The 9,654-nt window shown below is 37.8% G+C and overlaps 1 protein-coding gene and 1 long non-coding RNA gene across 3 annotated transcripts; one reads left to right on the top strand and one right to left on the bottom strand.

The window, feature by feature from the left end:
- The first annotated feature begins 6 nt into the window (after positions 1 to 6).
- LOC108249799 lies at positions 7 to 1,692 on the top strand. The gene is made up of 3 exons (XR_001809238.3): positions 7 to 215; positions 382 to 467; positions 574 to 1,692. It is a non-coding gene; the product is annotated as an uncharacterized LOC108249799 (long non-coding RNA).
- Positions 1,693 to 1,718: 26 nt separating this feature from the next.
- On the bottom strand, positions 1,719 to 9,058 carry LOC108249798. 2 transcript variants are annotated; one of them, XM_017439416.3, is made up of 15 exons: positions 8,554 to 9,058; positions 7,678 to 7,845; positions 7,447 to 7,521; positions 7,029 to 7,144; positions 6,498 to 6,672; positions 6,257 to 6,382; positions 5,794 to 5,837; positions 5,647 to 5,722; positions 5,358 to 5,572; positions 5,079 to 5,256; positions 4,504 to 4,587; positions 4,149 to 4,294; positions 3,798 to 4,039; positions 3,591 to 3,700; positions 1,719 to 2,474 (listed from the first exon to the last, which is right to left on the bottom strand). In XM_017439416.3, exons 1-15 carry the CDS (start codon positions 8,683 to 8,685, stop codon positions 2,322 to 2,324), a joined length of 2,040 nt encoding a protein of 679 aa, XP_017294905.1. In that variant the 5' UTR covers positions 8,686 to 9,058; the 3' UTR covers positions 1,719 to 2,321. The 2 variants fall into 2 exon arrangements, with proteins under 2 accessions (XP_017294905.1, XP_017294904.1); XM_017439415.3 differs by having other exon boundaries at positions 7,029 to 7,147; positions 8,554 to 9,057.
- Between the last annotated feature and the right edge of the window lie 596 nt (positions 9,059 to 9,654).

Genomic DNA, 9,654 nt, shown 5'->3' with positions numbered 1-9,654 from the left:
AATAAATACTACTAGTACAACTACATCCCCATTAACTACAACTAATACAATTGCACCCCTATCAAATACTACCACGACTGCACCCCCATCAACTACGACAATAACCACTGCAGCCCCAACAAATACTATCACAACTGCACCCCCATCAGTGACTTCTACAGTTGCACCACCTCAGAGTCCAACAACCTCCCATTTAGAAACTACAGCAGCTAACGGTACGTGAAGGGGAGGGGTGAGTGTTTAGTTTATATCATGGCCAAAATTGTGTTACATGAAAAACGAACAATGAATATTTTAAATTCCAATATTTTAAAATGTTGTTTAAATACTAGTTTTGAAGCCTTTAATGTATTATTAAATGTATTATTTTAATACACACAGGCTTGCAGTATCTAGCACACTTACAGATAAGAGTAAGATCTGTTGGGGAGATCAGCAATGGAACCCTCATTGAGCTTATCAAACAGGTATGTAAACTGAATGCACACAAAATTTTTAGTCTATTTTTTTAAGCTGGCCTTATTTCATTATCTACATAAAGAAAAAAAACACGTTTTTTCTCCCTCCATTTAGGTTTTCAGAGACCAGATTCTAAAAGGAACCGCTCACACAGTTGATGTGCAAAATATTCAGCGGCTGATAGGCCCTTAAAAGGTTATGTGCATGGAGGTCACAGTTCAAGGAAGGGTTGGTGGTATTGTTTTAGTAGAAGTCAGGTAGGAGATCATTAACAGTTTTTTTTTTTTTTTTTCATTTTTTACACATTAACACATCATTTTAGTTTACCATCTACAACCAATAAATCCCAGATCTTTTAAGTAGACTCTAGTGGCTAAATTCCCAGGCTCCCTCTCCTTTTCAACATTATTTAGCAAAATAAAACACATACCTGGAGTACCATATTATTTATTTATGTGTATTTTTTCAAAAACATGTATTTGTTTGCATTTGAGTCAAAGAAGAACACACCAGAACCTCGGATCAAGCACCTGGGTCTGTTAGAGAGACACAGATACCATACCTGCTACCAGGAAACAAGATATTTTTCTTGCTGACACCCATCTTTCGCAATACATCAAGGACGAAACAGACAACACTTTTTTTCATACCAAGAGCATGAGTAGCTATTGTGTCCTGAAGCAAGGAGGACCTAGTGCACAATTAAACTGCTTAGTCAGTAATTTTTGTTTATTTTTAGATTAATCACCTTGTTCTACTTTCAGACTCATCTTTGTAGTCACTGACAGCGCAGCTGAAATGATGTGGTACAGATGGAAAAGTCAAATACCTTAACTATAAAGTGTCAAACTTGACAACCTGAAAATCTTTTTTTGTTTTTTATCTTGAACCTTTTAATATTTCCCACCTTTTTTTATGCTGAAAACATGACACACATTTGTACATCTTTCTTCTCAGATTTTAAAATGTTTTTGTCATAATTAAATTTTGTTGTACATGTGCACTCATTTAGTACATTTTGTAAATGTGTGTTTGTAGTTGCTTCTCTTCCCAGCATTCATTCTTGTTTTGGATAATGGTCCATCTAATTGAATCATTTTGAAGATTGTTTATAAATTTTATCCATCCCACCTAAAATCTGAACAAGAAGTGTAGATTTTGAGGAAAGGTTGTGATATGACAATAAGGTATGAAAAGTTCAAATGTAAAAGATAAAATGTTTATGAATAAAAATATTTTTGGCTTATTCTCTGTTCTTTAATACAATTTTTAAAAACATTTTATTTAACATTGGATTAAAAAATACAATTAAAATACATAAACTTTCATTTTAAAAGCATCAAAAAGGCACAAAATCAACTTTACCTGTGCCAACCATTTTCTGCAGATGTCTGATAATACTGAAGTGTATTAAAGTAAGTCATCAGATGGGTTTTTGGGTTTGTCTAAATGACATTTGAAGGTGTGTTTGAGCTGAAGGTGTGTGACTTTCAAGTCATCTGATTTGCTGGAATGGTTCTTTAAATATTCAAAACACCAAGGGAATCTACAAGGTGAGTGTCTTTGTCAGCAGTAAAAGATTATGTAAACAGTTTGTGAAATAAAACCTAGCATGTCTCATCTACAGCATAAAAAATCCTAAATCTTGTTAAGGCACACCAAGTATCTTTCCCTACTTATCTTCTAAAAACATATTTACATGTCATGAATTTTAAACAGCTGATTGAATGACTAAAATCCCTCAGGCTTAGACTTTCCAGCAGAAACCTTCAAGCTACAGAGAGGCAGCACATGCATGATGTAAAGTATCCATTAGGGTCTCCGTTCTGTAAGCATGTCACCACTTCTGTGTCGACCCTTCCTCAATGTTTGTCTGTCTGCAAGTCCATGGCCTTCTGCAAGGCTCTGTTCAGCAGCATCAACAGCTCCAGAGCCTCCTCCACCCCCCTTGGCAGGAAGAGCTCCAGAGAGCCAGCATAAGTGTGGGGCAGTTTGATGTTTGAAGAGTTTGTGTCCTGAAAAATTAATTCAAAATGAGAAAAACAGGAGACAGAGGCAGTATTTACCTCTAGCTAAAGGCACAATGCCAGTCAGCCTGAGAAAGCTGGTTGTAAAGGTTTGTTTGAACTAAAAAGAACAACAACAAAAGATTTAATAAAAAGAAAACTGGAAATTTCTCAGTCTCAGTGATGTAATACTAACAGAAGATTCAGTGTGTATCAAGTTTATTTTGGCTTCTTTGTATGAGCAGGTAACCAGCAATCCTACTGCTACACTCCCTGATGTAACTAATATGCAAAGTACTTCTGATTCATTAGTTTCGTCAGCGTTCATAAGGCGTGTTGTTTGAACAAGACTCAAAAACAGAACCTTTTTCTGAGGAACAAATAAGTTTTATTTCAGGTGCTTTTGAGTTACTGTTTGGTTCATAATGACTTTTATAAATCATTTGGAGGTAATAATTAAATCGTACAAATCTTGGTTAATGTACACAGCAGGTAAATGTTTGAAAATAGGAACTAATTTACCTGATAATCTTATTTTGTCAGGTTTATGTGACCAGTTTTAATAACTGAGTAACTAGACATGTAGTGCTTGTGGAGTCAGAAATACTAAAGAAGAAAAATTTTCTGCCTTATGCAAATATATGCAAATGTATGTAATCACTGATCCAGGGTGACCCAAATTTGTGATGAAAAATGCAAGTGGTTTCCTCAAACATGTTTACTGAAGTGATTGTGTAACTGCTGATTGTGTAACTACGAGGCTGAACAACACTGACAGAATCAACACTGTTGAATAGTAGTACTTTTATGAGTTGATTTATTGTTACACAAATTGATTGAAAACATTATTTTCAAAAAGAGCACCATAAACTTGTTGTGTTCTGGTTTCATTAACATTCTAGAAACTGTAAAATCATTGAAATATATAAACCTTTTTAATTGTGAATTTTGGACATCATGCGTTATTTGGATGATGTTAACGTCATCATTCTGACGTCATCTCCACCATCTGCTCTCATTTGCTTCTATTATTATTATTATTATTATTATTATAACTGCAGTGTTGACTGCTGACTAAACTGGGAAAGTTTCTATTCTTGTCCTGCTAATGCAACAGATACCAACCTGGGTGTAAAATTGCAGAGAGATCAGTTTGGGAAACCCCAGAGGAGGTGGGTGATCAGCTCCTGTGATGAAGATCAGGAGGTCTTCAAAAGAAAAATCTGTTCGACCATCTGATTGACACAAGGAGAAAACATGTTCCTTAAAAGGTTACGACAGTTCACCCTAAAAAATAAAAAAAGAGGCTGGTGTACTTCTCTCAGTGCTTACCGCTGACAAATGTGAGGACTGTTTCCCAGTGAGTGACTGTGGCCTCCTCACCTGCCCTCAGCTCAGAGTCAGGATGGCTGTAGCAGAAAGTGAAGAGCTCTCTGAACTCTTCCAGGGTCAGAGGTCGCTGCGCTTTACCGGTCATCACTGGTAGAAACATTTCCCAGTGCAACTTTACCAAATCCCACAATCCCCCACAGCTGTTCAGGCCCTCAGTGAACTGGGAGATCATGCTGGCCACCCTGAAGTCCAGGAGAGACGGAAACTGATGCTGCAGCAGCCAACAAAACATCCCAAGACAGCAATCTTTACAAACATATAAACTACCACAACCTACAAACATGCCCCCACCTGTGGTAGATCCAGTGTTTCACCAAACATGCATATAGAGCAGGTATTTCATTAGAACAGGCTGAATGGATTCCAGGGATTCCACAGTGAGACACCCAGTCACACAGACCTGGAGACAGCTGCTTTGCATCACTACAACTGTGCAGCTGTTGCAAGAGCAGAAAAGGAAAATGCACCAGAGAATAATAAGAAGGTTCCTCTTTAAAACTCTGCAGCTAAAGAAATTCCATACTATCTAACATTTTCTAAAGGAAGTGGAACATAAACCTGATTTTTAGTAAATCTAATGACTGGTCTGTGTAAAAGCAAAAGATTTTATTTAATAGTTTTAAAATGCATTATATGCGTGTGCCACCTCCTGCAATCGAACTTGTGCTTCAGGATCGACGATGTCCCTCCAGCTGAAGTTCTTCAAAGAAGGATTTTGGCAGCACATCAGCTGTGTTCAGAAATATTAAAAAATGCAATCACAAACTGATGTTAAAATATGATTCTGCACCTCAACAAGGCTTTGGTCTAATATACAGTGGTCTAATATTACATTGTGCTTTTGTATGCTTTTATGGCAGTGGAGCAGGTTTTATCTTTTACGTTTTATCACAACTTATAAAATCACAAAACTGCAAGAAAAGTTTTAGCAAACAGATTCATATCAGGCTCCTGAGCAGCTGAATGCCCATGTTTCTGTGTTAAACTGTCAGGTAAGTCACAGCAAGTATCGATGGTTTAAAAAAGGGACAGTTTCAATTAGTCTGAACAGCAAAATTCAAAGTGTTGAACAGGTATTTGACAATTTTCTTAGAAGTGTCCTTCAGATGTTTACAGGAGAACATTCTTACTTTTCAAATTCTGAAAATTATTTCAATTTTTGCAGCTACAGTTTCTTAGGACAAACAAATCAGAGTGCACAGAGACAGTCTGTTCAGTAACCTGGTAGAGTGCAGGATGAAGACAGGGTCCAGGTCCTCCATGAGTCAGCGACCAGCCAATCAGAACACCGGCTTCATAATACTTCCTGCCTTCGAGCGCTGTGAGGTTGTGGGTCAGAAACAGACTTCCTGGTCGACCCTCAAACACAAAGCTCTGCTGCAGCTCCAGCAGGGTCGTCCTGAGGAGAAATGCAGTGTGAAGATGTTATTCTCCCTCTGCCAGGAGTGAGTCCAGCCTCAGGACGTGTTTCAGCTGCATTTTCAGTGGAATGATCCTAACCTGAAGAACTCCCCGAGTGCTTCCTCTGAGCTGCCAGGCTCCTCTTCATCGAAGGAGATGATTGGGGCTGATCTGAAGCAGAACCCAGGTTTCTTCACCTCTTTCAGAACGCTGCAGAGAACATCTTTCCTCCTCACTGTGATGTGAGTTTTTACACCTTCAGCCACATTTTCTACTCTGAACAGCCTCAGGATGGTGTCCAGGTCAAGTGTCAGCTGCAAATAAAACAAGTTGTACCAAATAACTGAAAAACATAGGAAAAGCTTTAGTCTGATTTAAATTAACTGACCTTCTCTGGAGTCCCGCAGATCTGTTTAACCAGCTGACTTTTGTCCTCTTTACTATTCTCTGAACAAATATCCACCCTGAAAACACATTCAGATATTTAGTCTGAGTTTTAGCAATATTTTTAAATGTTTCTGTAATTTTTTTTTACCTTTTCATCATAGCTTTCTCACTTGCTAAACTTTCAAATTCCTCCTGTTAGCAAAAAATCCAAACAAACATTAAACAGACTTGCTGCAGAAGATGAGTGCAATTAAATTTAAAATACTGACAACATGTAAAACAAATATAACATTGGCATCTAATATTTTTAGAAAGAAAAAAACAATAAAAACAAATAACATCACAAACAAGGACAAAAACTTATCCAATACAGCAAAAACAAGGAAAAACAAAAGCAACTTTTAAGTAATTTAGAGTTCTCAAAAAGGAGAAACATTAAAACTAAAAACCCCCAAAAAAGAACCAAGATGCATGAAATAACAACCTGTCGACCGCCGTAGGGAAAACAAAGGCCTAACCTAGTTTACTGCATCCTTGCAGAGACAAAATCTTTATCACTGATAACAAGGAAGTCAAACTTCCAAAGAAAATATAAAGCTGTGGTGGGATACCTGTAGGGAGCCGTGGTGACTGAGGATATATAAAGCACCATGCCCACAGATCCTGAGGACCTGCTCCCCCGTCCAGCCCTCCTCAGGGGGGGTTGGGACAAACAGGACTCTGGAGCCCGGCACACTCTGAAGAAACAACACAAACCATCAGAAAGAAAGAAATCTGGCTCTAAAGGAAGAAGATCTTAACTCTGAGACTGTAAATACAACATCAGGAGGTTAGAAACGCCCCCACACCAACCTGTAGATATGTAAAAGAAAACCTTTGTCCTGTTTTCTCATTAAACTGTTTGTGGAAAAGTGACACCAGGCGGTTTTCCATCTGAGCTGCTGACCAGCTGGAGTCGACGGTGATACGAGCACTCAGCTCCATCGCTGACAGAGCAGAATGCTGTTGACTCTGTGGAGAGATTTGTCTGCAGGAACATCAAGGAATAAATCATAAATTCAACTGTGACAGACATATTCACTTTGAAAACAAGTGCCGAGCAGCCAGAGTTACAATTCACTCTTTCTTTTTAAGACCATGATGTTTGAAATCTGCAGAGGATTCTGAGGAGTACAGAAAATAGTTTGGCACTTTGACCATTTGGTGTAAAAACAGGAGGATTCCTTTTCTTTAAACGACAGAAATTTCTAGATAATCTGCTTTGTTTATTTCAAGATTTTATGGATTTATTTTAAAAAGCTCTTATCTGGAGTGGTGTTAGTACAGACATTTGTTAACAGAATAAAAGTTTTGGAATCCACTGAAATGGTTGGAACAGCTCACCCCTCCAGCTGTGCCATATAAAGTTCTCTGGTGAGACAGATCACATCTTTGACCACGAGTCCCAGCTTCGGTGGATTTACTTTCTTCCACCTGACTTGACTGGTTTTGTCCAGAGACTGCTAGAATACATAGAACTACATTATAATCTTTTATTTAGCAGAATGAAATGGTATCGTGTGACACTTGTTAACAAATAACTTGAACAGTGTGACAGATTTGTGTTTATTAGCACTTAAAGTTTAAAGATATATAAAGTTTCATATCTTTAAACTATGATATTAAGATGCAGTGAGGTTCTGATGTTACAATGAAAAATAAATGTAATAAAATGAATTTCAGGCTTGTTTTTTTTAAAATAATCATGTTTTTTTTTGTGGTGAAATGTATTGTGATTATTACATGAAAAACAAAAACATACCGACGTCAGGATGGAAGAATCGGTTGACTTTATCTCCAGTAGTTCAATATCTGCAAGTCTGAAGGGAGGAAATGACTGGAGGAAAACAAAGGGAAAGATTTTAAAGGAATAATCATTTTAAATGTAACATCTCAAGCATGTTGTTATAACACCAAATAAACAAGAATGCAATCTAAAAAGGGGGAACATTTTAATAAAAAAACTACAACATCCTATCCATCCATCACTGACTTCCATCTCTACGTGTAAATCCTCCGTCAGGTCTGTTATATGTGTGCAGTGGTGAGGTTCCTCCTGGACAGAGGGGTCTGGTTTGGGCTGCCGGGGTTGGATTTGGACCTGCAGCTCTTCATCCTCCTCAGAATCAGAGGCCAGAGGATGCTCCAGATGTCTGGATCTCTGGGTTCAAGAGGAGGTTTACATTATTACTCCTGAGTGATGCATCAAAACATCTTTTTAAGGTTTTAAACTCTGTGGAGATTTCTGTATAACAATAATAATATTAATCCCCAACAGGGATATTTATTCTCTGCCTTTTCCCCTTCCCACATGTGGAGCAGAGGGCTGCCATCTCAGGTGAGCGGTGAGCATTTGGAGGGTTTAAGGCCTTGCTCAAGGGCCCACAGTGGGGCTAATGTGGGTGCTTCACCTTTCCCACACATATTTTGTACTGTATATAAAGTAAAAGGGAGTATTACTGATAAAAACAATTCTTTAAATAAATTAAATCCTACATGGCTGATATGTTGTAGCTCCAGCCTTATCTTAATGAATTTTAGCAACACAAACATTTCTGTTGTTAGAATAAATGATAAATATGTGGAAATGTGATACAGGCACATTGACTCTTTCATGTGACTGGTTTTAGTCAATGTTGTATCTAAATCTAAAAAACAACTCGTCACATGATGCTCGTTTGTGATCTAATCAATAGAATCTGATCAAATATCAAGTCACATTTCCCCATTTTTGAGAATCCTTCATTTTAAATTCGAAAGATGTGTCGTCATGTTTTGCTTATAAATGTCAGATAATCAGGAGCAGAGAAACTGAACAAATGTCTCAGACTGAAAGTAGTTTTACATTTCTCTGTCAGAAAGAACACACCTGCTGATATTTGCTTTGCTCCAGTCTCTCCTGCGTTGTTACGGTCACACATTGCTCCTCTGAAGAGAACAGCTTCATCTCGATGTGTTCTGTGATGACCAGCAGCACAGCCTTGTTCTCCCCCAGCCTCATCCTGTGAGTCCACTGAAACACCTGAATCTCAGCTAGTTTTCAGCTTTTCTTCTTGTACTAATCCTCCACAGATTAATTGTATTTGAATCTTTGGTGCAGTCTGATTGAATATTTCATGCCTAATATTTAGTCTTCAGTTTCAGCTGAACATCCAGATTCCTCTCAGGTGAAGTTGGGCCTCCAAACATCCAAACAGCTGAGCTTTCATCAACTCAAGCTGAGGTCTATCAAGGTTCAGAGCTCTGGTTGGCTCACATGTTTGCTCTCAGGCTGTGATTGGCTCTGCTGACAGTTCAGACGTGGTCATTGGTTGAGGGGTCTGTAAAAAGCTGTTTGTTCAGCAGTATCTGTCCAAGGAAAAAATGTGAACCTCTGTACTTCAGCTTTGTTTTTAGACATATTGCAGCAGTAGTCAGAGCTCATATATTGATGTCCTGAGATTATAGCTGTTTGTAGTTCCTTCTATTATTAACCTTACATCTGAAAATATGTTCCCTATAGGTTTTAGTCTTGCTTTTACTTTTAAAATATAGATTTCATGTGGAAATTGAGGCCTTATAAGATCTTATTTAAGTGTTAACCTTCAAAGAACTGTTGAACTTATTGTCTGGTCTTTACAAAGCACTGTAAATATGTCAAATAAAGAATATAGCCTAAAGTTTGTGTCAATTCTGCCCTAAAAAGCAGTTAAGATGGATCAGCTGACAATTTATGTCAGGAGCTCAGATGTTATATTCTAAACCAGTAGTTTCCAAACTTTCCAGTGTTTAACTCACAGAATAAAAACTGCAAAGCCTCATCTACCAGTATCTTATTTTTATTCATTTAAGGCCACTGCTTTAACTTTTATGCAACAGTTAAGGCTAAATATCCTATTGTCAGTCTTTAATAAACCTAATATAATTTATGTAGATCTGCTCAAGACGCCCACACTCGGTGTTTCCTGACCCACTGTTTTAACCCTCACTG

The sequence above is a fragment of the Kryptolebias marmoratus genome, linkage group LG24 (assembly GCF_001649575.2).
Source record: "Kryptolebias marmoratus isolate JLee-2015 linkage group LG24, ASM164957v2, whole genome shotgun sequence".
Lineage (NCBI taxonomy): Eukaryota > Metazoa > Chordata > Actinopteri > Cyprinodontiformes > Rivulidae > Kryptolebias > Kryptolebias marmoratus.
This window is presented reverse-complemented; position numbering and strand designations above follow the sequence as displayed.

What these genes read in the sequence shown, in the direction of transcription:
- LOC108249798 (XM_017439415.3), bottom strand. Translation starts at nt 8,685, where the DNA reads ATGAGGCTGGGGGAGAACAAGGCTGTGCTGCTGGTCATCACAGAACAC. An exon ending in ATTTACACGTAGAGATGGAA is followed by an intron (nt 7,522 to 7,677) that starts GTCAGTGATGGA and finishes GTTTTCCTCCAG; the next exon opens with TCATTTCCTCCCTTCAGACT. An exon ending in GTCACCACGGCTCCCTACAG is followed by an intron (nt 5,838 to 6,256) that starts GTATCCCACCAC and finishes TTTTGCTAACAG; the next exon opens with GAGGAATTTGAAAGTTTAGC.